General features: G+C 40.3%; 2 protein-coding genes across 3 annotated transcripts in view; both read right to left on the minus strand.

Annotated features, from left to right (window-relative positions):
* atp13a3 (ATPase 13A3) overlaps positions 1-2,565 on the minus strand; it is a 46,320-nt gene extending 43,755 nt beyond the window's left edge. Inside the window, exon 1 of one of the 2 annotated variants that reach the window (XM_036586183.1) lies at positions 2,340-2,565. The gene's annotated coding sequence lies outside the window, so the exon portion shown is untranslated. The remainder of the gene's footprint in view (positions 1-2,339) is intronic. The other variant, XM_036586184.1, reaches the window with a different exon arrangement.
* A 4,109-nt stretch (positions 2,566-6,674) lies between these two features.
* Positions 6,675-15,109, minus strand: tmem44 (transmembrane protein 44). The gene is made up of 9 exons (XM_036587353.1): positions 14,631-15,109; positions 13,032-13,161; positions 12,837-12,927; positions 12,531-12,697; positions 12,296-12,382; positions 11,967-12,137; positions 11,529-11,747; positions 10,716-10,859; positions 6,675-7,039 (listed from the first exon to the last, which is right to left on the minus strand). The coding sequence occupies exons 1-9, from the start codon at positions 14,765-14,767 to the stop codon at positions 6,848-6,850; spliced, it is 1,338 nt and encodes a 445-aa protein (XP_036443246.1). The 5' UTR covers positions 14,768-15,109; the 3' UTR covers positions 6,675-6,847.
* Between the last annotated feature and the right edge of the window lie 1,054 nt (positions 15,110-16,163).

Below are 16,163 nucleotides of genomic sequence, written 5' to 3' on the forward strand. Positions count from 1 at the left end.
ATTTTGGTTGAGTGAGCTTTAAATATGTTGACCAATCTCAGACGTTTCCATTTTGTGCTCTGAAAGTGTAAGCCTTTACTGAAATCGACCAGTAATAAAACAGCATTTATTCATCTCAGTAGCCTAATTACTCTTGCCATATCAGGCAATCATTATGTTTTATCTGGTGCTCAGGCAGGATAAAGCACAAGACCGACACTCCAGCTTGATTACTCATTCTAAAATATGAATGACACCATTGTAGAAGGCAAGTTCAGATTTTGTTCCTTTTTGCCTAAATGAACTCAGCCACCACGAACACCAGGATTTGGTACATTTCACTCAAATTGAATAGACTGAATCTGAATGGTGGTGCTCTGCCCACACTCCACAAATTCCACTGCACTGGAACTGTGTTTATTTGGTCAACCAGAAGTCAAGGATAAGTTTGTTTGGACTAAAATGTTTGTGGCTCTATACACATGATCAAATTAAAGAGATTCTTTTTAATACAAAACGCAAATTCCTGTACTACCTGAACACTTCTAAGGATTGCTTACTGAGACAAACAAAGAATAAAGTATGATAGTTACATATTATCTAAATGTTTAATAGTCTAGTCTGCAAACTGACACTACCTTTCAAAAAAACATCTAGAGTAAATGGCCTTCTGGTAATAAATCATTATAGTATGTCCATATACACTGAAGGCAAAAACCATTTCCTTTCATTAGGACAATTTTTAAGCTTTCACTTGAGTCAACATCCAGGAAGCTTCTCAGAATTGGAGTGCTGATCTAAGAGCTGTTCTTGTTAGTAAGGTCATACAAAAATAAGAGAAGAATCTGATCCTAGATCAGGACTCCCACTCTAACAAGACTCATGAATACAGGCCCAGGTCTGCAAGTCCCTTGATATGTCCATTCAAAGTCAGAATAGTGTATTAAATAAAAAAAAAAGACACCTATTAGCATTAACAGTTCAGACATGCTTACAAGCAGCCAGCAAGCAAATAAACGCTTAAGGTTCAGAGCTCAACACATCGATTCATGCAAAATTACTGAAGCAGTCAGCTTGAAAACAACAACTAGCAGCTAGACGTTGCCTGTTCTACATCACCACTGTCATTTTGAGTCAAGAGACATACAAGAACAGTCATCAAAGAAACTTAGACTGGAATAATAATGACAAAAAGTGATTAAATGGTCGAACTAGTGGAAAAAACAATGCTCAAAACAAAGCAAATAACACGAAAGTGTAAAACAATCTAAATGAGATATCCTAATGCGTTTAAGCCTCGTGAGTTCCAAAAAAATAAGGTAAAAAGAGCAAATTAACAGCTAAATCATCCTATTTATTTGTGTCTGCTGAATTGGATTAGCTATAGTTTTCTTTAATAATTAGAATTATTCAACATATACTAATAATTTTAAATTCCCCCCTCTTTAAAGCAGAAACACAAACCAAGAAAGAACAGTCGCATTTAAACCAGGCGCGCAGCAAAGACAGCAGGCTACGTCCTTTCTATTCAACGAAGTGAAATTTGCCACAGATCATAAACCAAACGCCTCAATGAGAGCTCATGACCGTCTTCCACATAGCAAGCAGCCAAGCTGACAGCTAAGCGCACGACATGTATCGTTGACTCGGGTAACGTTTCAGTTCATCACTAAGTTAGCCAACGCGGCTAGCAAAGCGTGGCTAATCTCGGATACTGTAGGACAATACACTGCTTACATACGGCGGCAAAACAAAATGACTACAAATAAGATGTCGTCCAGCTAGAACTGTAGAGACGAGCTTTACGCCCTTTAACCAAGACAGAATGGACGAAGGGACGACAGCATAGCGAGGTACAAGACAACGACGACGGCCAAGTTCAGTCTGACAGCTCAGAGCTGTTCAGGCAGTAGCGGCCACAGCGTAGCTAGCTAGCTAATGTTATACAGCAGCAGAGCTAGCCAGCCATGGAGACCGATTAACGTGTCTGACAGTATAATGACTGACTCATGGGCTGCATAACGGAGATGGAAAGTCCTAGGAGAGGGCCATCTAGTCCTAACGCTAGAAGCTAGCTTAAACAGCTAGCTTAGCGTTTATAAACCAAGCTGGTTAGCCGGCTAGCCATAAATCAATAGAGTCGACAGGGTGAGCGAGGCACGAGCTGTGATCGTTGTAAGATACTCCCGAAACCCTAAGAGACATGGTTAAAGCTTTCAGACCTTCAGTTTTAGCGCAGTTTATAGTGCCACTCTCTCTCTCTCTCTCACACACACACACACACACACTCACGTCTCTGACACATGCGTACGGAGCGGCATGTGTGTGTGTATTAGGGCAGCTTCGGTCGACGTACGTACCCAGAACCACCCGGACAGAAGATCACCTTAAAGTCATGGTGGAGCCGCTCGCTGTGGTTGTGAAGGAGAGCGTGATCGCTGGAGTGGGGCAGCAGTGTCTGAAGTGACCGTGTTATCCGCGCTGTCCGTGCTGAAGTTGCCCGGTAACGCCGTGATGACGGAGCGCGCGCGCCCTGCGGCTTCGACCGCCTCGAACTGGCTCGCCAACGCTTGTGGAGGAAGTGAGGTAGGTTACGGGAAATGAGATCATTGGAGAAGCGTGTAAAGAGCGAGTGGGAGTCACGTTTTGGTATCAAGAATGGCTCGACTCGTTATGTAGTTATCGACAAGGCGCATATAACATAGTGTCCTTATAACCCTGTACTTAGACTGTGACTCATATTAACTGAAGGGCTGACCTAGAGCACTCTATAGTGTTGACATATAGGATGGGTGCAGGTGTTATGGCACATATGGTAGAGTATGCCCCAGGAAGCTCTTCGTTTATTCAACGTCTCACTAAAATATACACTAACTGGCCACTTTATTATGAACACCTATCTACACTCAGCGTCCATTTTATCAGTTGCACTTACCATGTAGGGGGACTCTGTAGTTCACATTCTGCATTCTTAGTTTACTCCATTTAGCCCTAAGTACTGAGCATCTCTGCTAGAAAAAAACAGCAAAGCTGCTCACCAGCAAAATCAGCATATGCTGTTCTTTAGATGCTGGTATGCTGATCTATGGTCTGTTCACATTTCTTTATTCATTTAGTCATTTGTACATATTCAAGCCACCCCCTCCCACTAAGCCCCATGCATCAGGGGACAGGACAATCACTGAGTAGGTAATATTTGGATGGTAGATAAGTCTCAGTACTGCAGTGACACTGACATGGTTGTTATATTACTAGGCCTATGTGTTGTGTTGGTATGAGTGGACCAGACACAGCAGTGTTTACTTACTGTTCACTGTATTAGACACACCCACCTTATTGGCCCACCTTTTAGATGTTAGAGATGATAGATAATAAACTGTAGTACAGTTTGTGTTAGTCATCCTCTAGTCCTTCATCAGTAGTCAGTTTCTGACCACAGGATGCTGTTAACTGGATAGTTTAGATTGGTGGTCTATTCTCAGACCACCAGTGACACTGTTGTTTAAAAACTCCAGCAACACTGCTGGGTGTGATCATACTAACATGTCACTACAATGTTAGTGTCACTGCAGTTCTCAGAATGAATCACCGCTCAGTACCTGCTCAGTGGCGGTCCTGCAGAGTAAAGGAGACTGACAAATTATGCAAGGAAGCTGTATATCCATTTGTAACAAGTTTAGGATATAACAAGTTTTTGAAGCTAATAACAACAGGTCACATATAAGAAAACACACTTTTATTTCTCGAATAAAGGTGGTGTTAATCATCATATAATATTGATATTTCTTGTATGTGTAAAGCTCTCTCCCAAAAAGAAGATTCTTAAAAGTGGTCTCTGATGTGTTTTGGAACTAAACCGTTCAATTGTAGAATAACAAAGTGCATCTACCGTTCACCCCTGGCCAAATTACGTCAGTTTGCATTTCTTGAAGTAGTTCATGGTGGATTTTGAAGTATGTTTTGGATCATTATCTTGTTGTAGAAGCCCACCTCTTTATAGCTTCTGTTTCTTGACTGACTGTCACATTTCCTGTGCCAGTAGCTACCACACAAACCAAAAACATGATAGATAAAGCCGCACGCTTAACAGTTGGCTGCTGTTTTTTTTCTTCAAGCATACCTTTGGTGATTGAGGCCAATTAGCTTCATTTTCAGATCTTCAGCTAGCTAACTAGGGGAACCCATGGTTGTTAAGTGTTAGCACAAAGTTTGAAGAGCCAGGGAATTTATTACGCTCAGGCATTGTGACTAGTTGACAATTCCTAGAGACAATTCTGGACCTGCCTAACCTGTCCTAATGAGTCAATTAAGTTCTAACGAGTTAAATTCAGAGACTTCACAATTGGAAGGCTGTCTGAATGTTTGTACATGGCAATGTTATCTTTTTTTTTTCCTGTTATTAAAAAAATAAAGTACATAAGCATTAACATTTGCAGAAAAATGTTGCATAAAGTAGCCAGTGAGTGTACGTCATAGGCCATAAATGATAAATCTATTTTTTAAGTCCTGCTACTTTTGTAACTTGCTTATTTTATTTGTAGTATTTCCTGTTTCTCATTTAAAAAAAAGTGAAATTGGAATAAACCCAAGTTTTCATGAAGTGTCCCTTACAGACCCAAAATGTGTCAGTGGGTAAATACTAAGATAGAACTGAACTTGAAGCTAACAACGAGCTAAACGAGCTTGTGCTTATCCCGACTGGTTCAGTCTTACAGGGAGCTGGGGTAACGTACTCATGAATCCAAAAGAAAAACAAGAACCTTGTTCCGAACTGCAGCTTCAGATGTCCTAATCCTTGCTCCCAGTCTATTGTGCAAACAGAATTCCACCTATTTATACAGACCGGACAGTTTGTTTTTATTTCTCCAAGTCTCAAAGGGGAAATGGATAGACTTCAAGCACCGGCCCCACTGACAAGCTACTCAGTAAAGCCCAGGCAGTGTTTGGATGACATCAGAGAAAGGCTAGGCCATTTACGTCAGAAGTTAAGGTAAAATTTAGTTTTTTTGTTAAAGAACTGATGGCTCAGCATTGCTTTTGTATACATCAAAACTGTACATTAAGCCTAAGAGGTGGTGTTGAAGATCTGTTCCTGCTCCTGTTAAGGGATGAAAAAAGTGAGAGTGCATAAATTATTCAGACACTGTGTACATTAGACAACAGCTTTACAGCTCTGCTGTGTTTGAATTAGAGCTCCTTCCAATTTGGTACCTTATCTTTCACGAGACATGTCCCCACAAGGGGAGAGGAATGTGCTTGACAAACTCTAATCACTACATTGTTCCACTATCGGACTTTCAAGGAAATCTCCGTGGTACTCATCTGTTAGCTAAGACTGACTCGGGCACAATGAGCCCAAGCCACCAAGTCACACAACAAGAATGGCCAAGGCGGAAGACCAGCAAGAAACCTAAGAGCTCCAGGTCGTCTAGTCTCAGTTTTATCAGGGCTTGCTGGGCCTTTTTCAGTCCAGCCTAGATAAAACTGTCCAACTATCAAAATACAGGAAATGACCCACTGAACTATTAGGCCTGCGAAAGGGCGATCCTGTTTTCATTAGGGCAGTTTATGTGACACCTCCCTCCATTTGTCTGTGTTTTAGCTCGATATGGCTTTCAGTGTCATCACATTAATCAGTGGTGTGCCTTGTGAGGCTGACTATAATTCATGTGACGAACAGGGAAGTAATGAAAAGTGTTAGTTACCCTGAGGAAAGAACAGGCCACTAGAGCCACCAGCTAGGCATAGGCTCTTCACCACTGGTGTAAATTAATGGGTGGACCAGGGGGGCCATTCCCCTTCTTCAAATTATGAAAGATAATTCTGGGGGTTGTTGGATGGTCACAAAAAAGCACATGGCCGAGTTGCAAAGAGCTACCCGATATCAATTATTATATAGCCAGAAATAACAGTTTAAAACTCTAATTCAACCCAAAATATGTTGTTGTTTTGTTAAGTTATAATCAGTAATGACAAAAAGAAAGAAGCACTAACCTTCTCTGGAATTGTTTTCAACACTTCCTCAATGCACTAATATTGCCTGTTGACTTATGCCTTAACAGTTAAACTGACTCTCTATACCAGGCTTGTCAAACTGGGGACCTTGTGGGCCAAGGTGCTGCATGTTTACCCTCATCCAATGCTCTGAATTCAGTTCATGAAGGCCTTGCTAAAGGATTTAGCTAAGAGCTGAATCATGTGTGTTTAATTAGGCAGTTTGCTGAAGTCTTCACCTTTTTGGCCCATGAGGACTGTATCCTGAGACGTGTGCTCTATACTGAATATGTACATTGTGCCCATTAAGAATATTGTTATTGTGTTATTATTGATATATAAAGCATGAGATATCAAAATAAGTATAAGCATAGGCATACTTTACACATTTGTATTTGAATTGCTGCAAATAGGCTGTAATGACTTCATTAAAATGAAGGTGCCAAAAGGGTTCTCAGGAGAAATGCCATAGAAGAACCACTTTTGGTTCTGTAAAAAAATCTTTCCACTTGTTTAAGTTTTTGAATGAACTATCCACTGAAAACTTCTATAGTTAACCAAAAGTTCTTCCAAATCTTCACCCAAAAGAACCCTTTTGGCACCTTTGTTTTTTATTTTTTAATAACAGTTGAGGATAACTTTTAGAGTTTCTGGATGAAATCCAATTTTAGTCATGTTGACAATCTCATGATATATGGAAAAGAAGTTTATCAGTCATATAACTCCTTATTCTACATCACTGCACATCACAACAATAAATTACACTCTTTGCTCTCCTTTATTATGCTTCACACTGGATTAAATGCTGATGCTGAAGCATTTATGTAACCAGAACACTGGTGTGAAATCAATCATTTAACAGAGTCTGAAAGCTCTAGTTAGTGTCAGGTGATGCAGTAACTCTCTGCTCCTCCAGGCCACCACTGTTGCAGAAACAGGCATGAAACCTTGACCTATCACACTTTAACCTCTGGTCTGCCATGCGCTCCTGCAGAGGGAACGCCTCTGGGTTTTGTTGGTCTCCGTTCGATGAACTCCATTGTGGAGTGGCCTCTTCAAAGTCCCACTGCGAGAAAGGAAAAAGCAGTGGAGGGTTAAAGGCATTACTGGAATAGCTTTAAGCTCAAGCACATTGACACAAGCACATGAAGCAGTGTGGTGGGTTCCAAGTGCATAACTGTGTCACTTGCTCAGTAACTCGGAAACTGATCCCAAGAATAAATTAACTTGCAGCAAAGAAAACGTGCCAGGTGTCTAGTTCAAGCAAACAGGTAGGTTTAAAAGACCTACCTCCTGGGGATTTTTTTTCTTTTTTTAATATTTCAAGTTTTCAAGTAATAATTCAAGGTCTACTACAAATGCCTGTATTTTGCTGATGATGTTTTGCCATATTTTGAATAAACAGTGACAATTCACTCCTATCAAAATATGATTTAAAAATGAGTTAAATGAAAACATAGGTGTTCTCTGGCCCAATGATTTGTTGAGAATTTTTAATATGGCCTTTTTTAGTGGTTGAGTTTGACACTGACACCCCTGCTCTGAAGTGTAGAAGAGCAGCAATCAGAAAATATGTTCTCCAACCCAGTGTTCCCTGGGTATCAGACAGAAAACAGCTCCCAAAATAGCTGAGTAGGGGGCCAAATCCCCTGCAGACTTCACAGCCATTTTCCACCACTTCCGAAGCAGCAAAGTCCTGCCCTATTCTTTTATCACAGATCTTTCCTAATAGAACAATTGAGACACAAAGCAAGTCTAAAGAGCTCCAGTGCCACGACCCAGCCTATTTGGGCGCTCAGCACTGTTCTCCAGACACAATGGAGGAGAATTTTGGGGCTCTCTTACTGTGTTGAGGTCAAGGCTTGATAGCTTAGAGCCTGGACTCACACAGCCAAACAACGTCATAATTTAATACATAAGTTAATGTTTCAGAGTTTAATGTCACCATGAAAACAACAGATAAGAAGATACCATTCTTTGATCTAATGGAAATTTAAACCTTCAGTTTTTTTTCCTGTGATTTGGTATTTCTGCAGATAGAGTGTTTGAAAATTACACAAGATGGCTTAGCATTACTGCACATGGACTTTTGTCACCCACTGAGAACTGAGTGTCTTAGATACTGTTTATACAAGTGCCTTAGTGACCTTTAGGAAAATATTCAACTAACAGATCATTACTGGATGTCCATTACTGACCTTCTGCTCTGTTTGTATCACATGCACAATTTTAAAACTTACAAAAGGTGAAAGCAAACAAAGAAAAAGAGGCAAAACAAAATGGTCAAGTTCAAACCCTAACCTAGAGTTGTGTAATATCAGTTCACACAAGTTTAAAGGGGTCCTTCTCACCCTGAGCACTGTGTCTGATAGGAAAACAAAAAGTCAAATCAGGCCAGCCTCAGGTTTATTGTTATAGAAGGAGCCACTGAGAACTCCGTTGCCAAAGTTACAGCAGGAGGACTGAACACTGGACTATAACCTACTTCATAGTCCACAGCGGTGAAGAGGTTCACATAGTTTGCTTTTTCCTGTTTAGTGAATAAAACAAAGTTCAATTGTTTTCACCCTGAGCAATTTGCCTTTGTTTTTGAATTAAATTACATCCTCAATGACCTGGCATTCTTAAGAGCAATGTAGAGGGCCAAGAAATGCTTTGAACACACCAGAGCACTCTGACAAAGATTTCCTGTTTTACTTAGGTGTAGGTTCATAAAGTGATACCTGCACCATACTGCCTCATCACATTCCAGTGGTGTAGATACTGGATATCCACTACTAGCATGTACAGTACTGTGTAATGTTTAGAGACCCTTTCTTTATTTAATTTCTAGTCAAATAGCCATTGTGCATAAGATTGTACTTTAATTGATGCATTTTTCAGTGTCAGGAAAAAGCCGAAAGCATATATTTAACAGAAAATTACACAGAAGCCTCTACAACCAAATATAATATCAAAATTTTCAGTATTTTGCACCCTTTAACACGTACAAAGTTAAGTTTTAGAAGTTGGTTGCATTTTCTGCTTCTCAAATTCAAATAATCTCAAACTCATTCAGTGAGGTTGAGGTCTGGATTCAGGGGTGACCAGTCCATTGTTCTGAGAACAGGACTGGCTCCAGCCTTCTGGGGGCCCCAAGCAGGATTTTTTCAGGGGCTTCTTATCTTGTTAGCTGTTGTACTGTAAAAGGCTAACTAATAACAATGATGGCCACAAGCTGTCTATATTATACAAATTTATGACTGGCTGATTTATGTATTGCTGATGATGAGGATGCTCGTTTGGGGTCACAGTTACAGTTTAAATTACAGATAACCTTCTCTGCATTCTCAAACCCAGGCTCTGTCTCATGCAGCATTTCTTGCTTACCCAGCTAACGTTAAGCCTATTTGGATTGAATTCTAATGGCAGTGGTGACAGTGTTGCTTTATTACCATTATAAATGCTTTTTTTCTGTTTTTTCCTTATTTGGTGACTTCTCCTATTTTACATGACTAGCTGTTTATCATAACATGTCGGCCATGCCATGTCATGGCCGACGTTGTTGCAAAGTGGCTTTACAGAAAAATCCGGGTCCAAGCCCCCCATGAGCAAGCCAATGGCAACAGTGGCAAGGTAAAAACTTCCTAAGAGGAAGAAACCTTGAAAGAAACCAAGACTTAAAAGGGGAACCCATCCTCTTTTGGTCGACACCAGATAGCAAACAATAACAAAAGAGCAATAAGAGTTTTAACATTAGTATAAAATATTAAAATACAGAAAAGGGGAAGAGCAGGTGAAGCAATGGCTATTATTAAATAGTCTGAATCTGTACAGCAGCGGCAGCATCAACAGGAGGGTCAGTTCATGCAGGTGAGGTTTGCACAAGATTGTACAGCAGGAAGCTCCATGGTGGTCAGACTGGTCCAGGAGACAGGTGAGCAGTGGGCCCCCGATCGAGGCAGATGAAGCAACAGCATCAGACCGCACAGGATGGACTGACAACTGTCCGTTGTTTTGAGAACTCCAGCAGCTTTTTTGTTTAATTTGCAAATTTTCTTCTTTTTAGTTCATTTCTTTTTTTCAGAAATGGCTTCTACACAGCCTTTCAGACCCATAGCGTCGAGTTGTCCTCTCCCTGAAGTATGGACCAAAACACCTGTGGATTTTTTTCAGCTCTTAAGTGTGGAGCTTGATTTTCTCCGATCTCTCAAAGAAGAAAGCTTTAAGTACTATTTTTCTGACAGTGACAGTTTTGGTGGTCCTCCAGGTCTTACATGGTTGCATGGAGTACAATTTTCTCTGCATCTTTTAATACTTTTTTTGAACATTTTTGGAAACTGCTGTTTTTTCCCCACTTATTTTCATTTGTCTTTCCCCTTTCTTATGTACATGGATTATCTTATATCTAATCTCTTCAAAAATATATTTATATTTCTTAAAAAATGAATAACTTATACTTAATGGTTATTTAAACTGGACATTAAATAAATCAGTGGTGGTCTTTGACTTTTGCACAATTCTGTACAAATCACAGTGTTATCATATAGAAATAATATTGGCTAATTCTAATAATATAGATTAATGACCTTTCTGAACGCTTCACATCCTTAATAGTGGCAGAGATATAAAACCTTTAGTTAGGATACTTCTCTGTCCTTCCAAACACTTTACTGCCTCCTATTGGCAGACAGTATTTTGACAGTTGGTGAACTGCAACATGTTCAGCTACAATACACTTCATCCAAAAAAAAGCTGCTAACCTCTAGTTCAGAGCTGATAGAAGAAGAGTCTGTAGTGCTGCCTGAAGAATAACACTCATCCACTCTGACCACCTTCACAGACCTCTTCAGAGGCTGGCTATCTGCTGAGCCCTCCCGAGTGATCGTCACCTCTTTCAGACACACCTACAGAACAAGGCAGAGACGAGTTTTCCGAAAGCGTGTCTGGACAAGGATATAATACCATCTATGAACAAAGCATCAAAGCATTTCCTAAAACAACTGTTCCCCCCATTGAGCAACTAAGAGTACATGATCTGGGGCCAAATGATTTAAAGGATCCAGGGAATTTAAAGGGAATTTCACCAAGTTGTTTTTAAATCAAGGTGTTTGAAGTAAATTGCAAACAATGTTAAACTTTCAAACTGTACCAATCACTTCCCAGTCTATACGGTCCATATTTCTAAATTACACTGCAAAAACCGACCTTTTTGAATTCATTGTTACTGTGATGTCATGAGACTCATTTACATATATTCAGCCTACAGCAGTTAGCCGTGCCCATTCACACTGAAGTTCTAAGCAGTGTTTTTGCTCTGAGTGCTTTCTGAATGAAAGACAATACAGGACAGCCAATCACAACAGAACTTATTTATCTCAAATAAATGACCATTTTTGCTACATAAAGCTGAACAAATGTTATAAATAAACCGTAAGAGGGAAAAATAAAATAAAATGATATAAAAAAAAAACAAGAATAAACACAGTATAGCATGTTTCCCCATTGGGGCATAAATAATGTTTAAATTTTATGACTGATCTGGAGGCTCCGTCACATGAGAACAGAATACAGACCTTTCGAACAGGCTGTATGTTAACATCCATGTAATGTCCCCTCTCTGTCATTTTCGGGCAGCTGCTCTTCCGTGTGGGAAGATGGTGCTTTCTGTCTTTGGGCTGATGCTGGCCAGAAGTAGGCCTATGGGATCTGCCCAAAAGGGACACAGCGTCTGAATCTAGAGGCCGAACAAGGTGATGCTTATAATGTATTCTGTAACAAGAGATAATCAGAATCTTAAAAGGTAAAAGTTAAGGTAAAGTAGGAGTCGACACCTTGTGCATTTTGGAACTTAATCGGGTGAGCTTTCCCTCATCAGCCAGGTCAGGTGTTTTACAGTAAAGAACACACAAAAATATGCATGGTGTCCCCAGAAAAGACTTTGTAAAACACTGGTGTGTGACAAGAGAAGAGGTGCATCTACAGGTGCTTTAGAAAAAAAAAAACAAGGATACAGCAACGTCCAAAATGGCACAGCAGGCTCCTGAGAGGATCCACGGCAGGGCTCTGACAATGGACTCCAGTCGTGTGTCATAAATGAGTATGGCAGAGGCATAAAAGGCACCAGCCAAAGTACTCAAAACCCTTGAGGACACGTGCAGTGGATTACTCATCTCTCCTCTGCTCTACAAGGTGCAAATTACACACAGTAAATCCAAACAAAGAGGTAAGGTAGATTTGAATTCAAATGTGTAACGTTTTATGCTGATGAGTTTCACAAGGCAAGATATGAAAAATAGTGTTTGAAGAGAGAGGACTGGTTATGCTTATGCAGGTTACTCACAGCTTTAAGGAAAAAGGGAAACCTGGAGGTCCAGCTGATCACAAAGGACAGGAGACCAAGCACATAACCAAGGAGTTCAATATGGTCCTATTCTCAGAGACAAAAGCAAACCACAACTGTTTGGCTAGAGGTTTACGATCCTCGTGCTTTGCATGAGATCTGTTTTGCATATCTGTCAAAAAGGTTACACATGCCTCTAAAGAAACATACTGCTGTGGAAGGAGCTTTCACTCACATGCAGGAAGATGCTCAGTAGCCTCCTGCTGGTCGGAGATGTGCTGGTGAGTGGCTGGCTGTGGTGTGCAACTTTGCCAAGGTGAACATATCCTCCCATTCCAAACAGCAGGCACACAGCAAGAGAGTTCTGCCTCCTTCTTCTACTTATCATTCTCACTCTCTTTCCTTGAACAAGACAGAAACCTTGACTTTTGGGCTCCAGATATAGAATTTATTTTAGTATTTTTTTAGTAATATATTTGTCATTTTAATGCAATACTTATTAGTGAAGGAACATTGAAAGAGTAAGTTGTGTTGAGCTCACCAGTTTTTGAATGGTGCCACCAACAAAAAGGAAAAACGACTGAGATTAACAGAAACACGTCCAACGTTGCCATAAAGAAAGCCATTATAATCTACAACAGAAATTAGGATGAGCCGTTTTATAAAGACAGGGACACTATTTTGTGCTTGCATGTAAAAAAAAAGATATTATAGAAATGTGTTTTCTTGGTCTCACCTGAAGGGGTAACTGGTGAGAGAGAACTGATCCAGCAGCATTACATAGGTCTCCTATTAAACAATAGAGGCCACTGGCTACAGTGCTGCCTGTATTACAAGCTCTTAATTTACAGCTGTGGCACAAAAGTCTGCGACAAGAAGGCAACAGAACTCAGATAAGACCAGGATCATAGGTGGGCACAGTAACATAAACCCATATGTTACCCATAAACCCATGTAACTCAGTAAAACGATGACTTAAGTACTTGAGTACTTACAAATGAATAATTAATAAATAAGTGAAATTATAATAATAAAAACATTTCAGTACAACTACAAAAGTACCAGGTCAAAAAAACTACTTAAAGGGGAATTCCATTGATTTTTTTTTTTTTAAATGACTGCATAATTAAATGGATAAGATGTAAACAGTCATTAAGAATGGTCGGTTGTGATATGCTCCATTCTAGAGAAACTTGCCAAGTCAAAAATGTTCAGTGGTGGTGATTGGAACCAGCTGTCCACCTCTGAAAGTTAATACATGAACTGATTATGAATACACAGGCTGATGCCTGAGAGTTTGTTTTACAATAGTTTTGAGAAGGTTGTGGTGTAACTGTCTAACATAATTTTTAACAGCCATTCATGGGGGACAGGTACATGCAGGGGTTTTTGTGAGGCAATATAGTGAGGAGAAAATTATTTTTTATGGTGCTTTCTGTCTTTGGGGTGATGCTGGCCAGAAGAAGCCCTATGGGATCTGCCCAAAAGGGACACAGCGTCTGAATCGAGAGGCCGAACAAGGTGACACTTCTAACGTATTCTGTAACAAGATGATCAGAATCTTAGAAGCTAAAAGTTAAGGTAAAGTAGGAGTCGACACTATATTTTACCACTAAAAACATTACATGTAGAAAATCTGAAGATGTGTAGGCCCACTGGTTGCTTTGGACTGGAAATAAAATGGTTACATTAGCAGTGTAGACATGGTGACCCCTGGTTTCTATCATCACCACCACTGTGACGAAATCATAGTTGGTAAGTTTCTCTACAATGAGCTATTTCACATCAAACCACTCTGAATTACTTTGTTTACATATCAACAATTGAATTATACAGAAATTAGGTGAAGTTACTGACTAACTTCTAAAACTACAATGGAACAACAATGCTTCCAGCATCTATCAGCACAGGAACTGAAGTCTGTAAGGCTCTTTGCTCGTTTTTAATGCACTCTGGGTCTCAAATAAACTGATATACACCTTAAAAGTCAGAGGTTTAATTAACCATAAAGCAGTAAAGATGCTGTCACCACAGTAATATAATGAAGTTATATGAAATTATTGAACATTAGGACTAAATGGAGTAAAAATTTAATTTTACTTAAAGGCATTTAACTGAGTAAATGCAATTACCAAGACTGGATACCGAATGGCTCCCCTACTCGACACATCGTGCATTATCTATGTATAAATCAGTTTAATGGCGTGTACTGCATGATTTAGAGAAAGCTATGGAGCCGTTTCAGATTAATTTCGGGATACATACACAAAGATCGACGAGACTTTTTTAAAATATATGGAAAATGTGAGCCGCTAAGCGTGCTGACCATACTTACACGCAGTACGACATTACCAGTGATAACACAGACAAGACGCCGAGAGCTCCTGAGACACAGCCGCTGTGTCCAGTGTGAAAGCAGCTGGAGACGTCTTCCCACCAGGAGAGAGGGTCTAAGAATTTTGTTTTATCCATCACTGTCAAAGAATAACACTGACATATCTGAACAAAAGAAGTTAGAAAAAAGGCAATTTCACAACACCAGCAGCAGATAAACGTAGGATGTGTTGGAAGAGTCACGTGATTCTTCAGGTAAATTCGTTGAGGGCAAAGGTCACGTGACTTTGCAGGTGCCTTTGGGAGGAAAATGGTCTACCCTTACATCGATGGCGGAGGCCAAGTAACTTAATACTAAGGCTGTGTTCTAAATAGCATTCTGTGTACCGTATACCGCATCAGTATAGACTCTATACAGCACGCTGCTCTTCGTCAGTATTAAAATGCACAGGATCCAGTAACTTATACAACTTAGCCCGAGTTCCGTACTACAGGGAAGGGGCGTAACTAGCCTGCCAACATCAGGGACTGAGCCAATCAGACCAGCTCAAGACCCGCCCCATTCCCCCCGCCCTCCAATCACTGCTTAGCAACCGTTGCTAGCCGCCTTTCAGCGTGTCCGTTTATATTTTGGTCGAGAGATGTGCTTGTGTGACTTTCAAAGTTCCCCACACAGCGACAGAGGACAGGATGTTTTTCCTCATCTACAAAGCCACAAATAAACTTTAAAAAGTGTCAGCTTTGAATTCGTCTGTGTGGTAAACCTGTGTGGTTTCCAGATACGCCTGTTTTCCTCCGTTTGCGAGTCATTTCGTTTTCGTTACACTCGTACTTGGTAATATCAGCCAGTTTGACTGTACATAAGCTGTGTGACTCCACACACGAGTCCGAAAGGCCGGCGCTGAGCGGACTGTTTGGCCGAGACCAACATCAGCTAGTAAGTAACTGTAAAACCGTGTTGCATTTTGGGATGCAGTATTTCACGGAGATAACTCTGGCTCTGGCTCTGGAAAATTTGCCGGAGCAGTACGTCATCCGGGTATTTTTGCCTTACTGGAGAAATTTATGTTAGTCCTGTACTGCATACTACTTAATACTTTTGGGCACAAGCAGTACGTAATAGGCTATTTTGAGCACCACCGGCTAATAAATTGGCACCCACACTTTTTAAAGTGTTTTGTACGGAGCCCCTAAGGTGACGGTGGCTTGGCCACAAATGAATATATTGAGGCCACAAATGACTGTATTAAGGTTACAATTTGAGGCCACTAAATGATGAGTCCACAGTTTACTATATTAAGACCATGAGTTACTATAGTGAGGCCACAAATTACCGTAGTAAGGCCAGAATTCACTATACTGAGGCCAGTAAAGACGATGTTGTGGCCAGAAATTACTATATTAAGGCCATGAATTACTACATTGAGGCCACAATGTTATATTGAGGCCATGTATTACTACACTGTACATTGAGGCCACAATTTTCTATATTCAGGCCATGAGTTACTATCTTGAGGCCATGAATTGTAATATT

The sequence above is a fragment of the Colossoma macropomum genome, unplaced genomic scaffold, assembly GCF_904425465.1.
Source record: "Colossoma macropomum unplaced genomic scaffold, Colossoma_macropomum, whole genome shotgun sequence".
NCBI classification, from domain to species: domain Eukaryota; kingdom Metazoa; phylum Chordata; class Actinopteri; order Characiformes; family Serrasalmidae; genus Colossoma; species Colossoma macropomum.

Coding starts and splice junctions, on each gene's coding strand:
- tmem44 (XM_036587353.1), bottom strand. CDS start 14,767: ATGGATAAAACAAAATTCTTAGACCCTCTCTCCTGGTGGGAAGACGTC. Junction 13,162..14,630: donor CTGGTAATGTCGTACTGCGT/GTAAGTATGGTC, acceptor TTCTTGTCGCAG/ACTTTTGTGCCACAGCTGTA. Junction 11,748..11,966: donor GTGCCATTTTGGACGTTGCT/GTATCCTTGTTT, acceptor TTACCTTTTAAG/ATTCTGATTATCTCTTGTTA.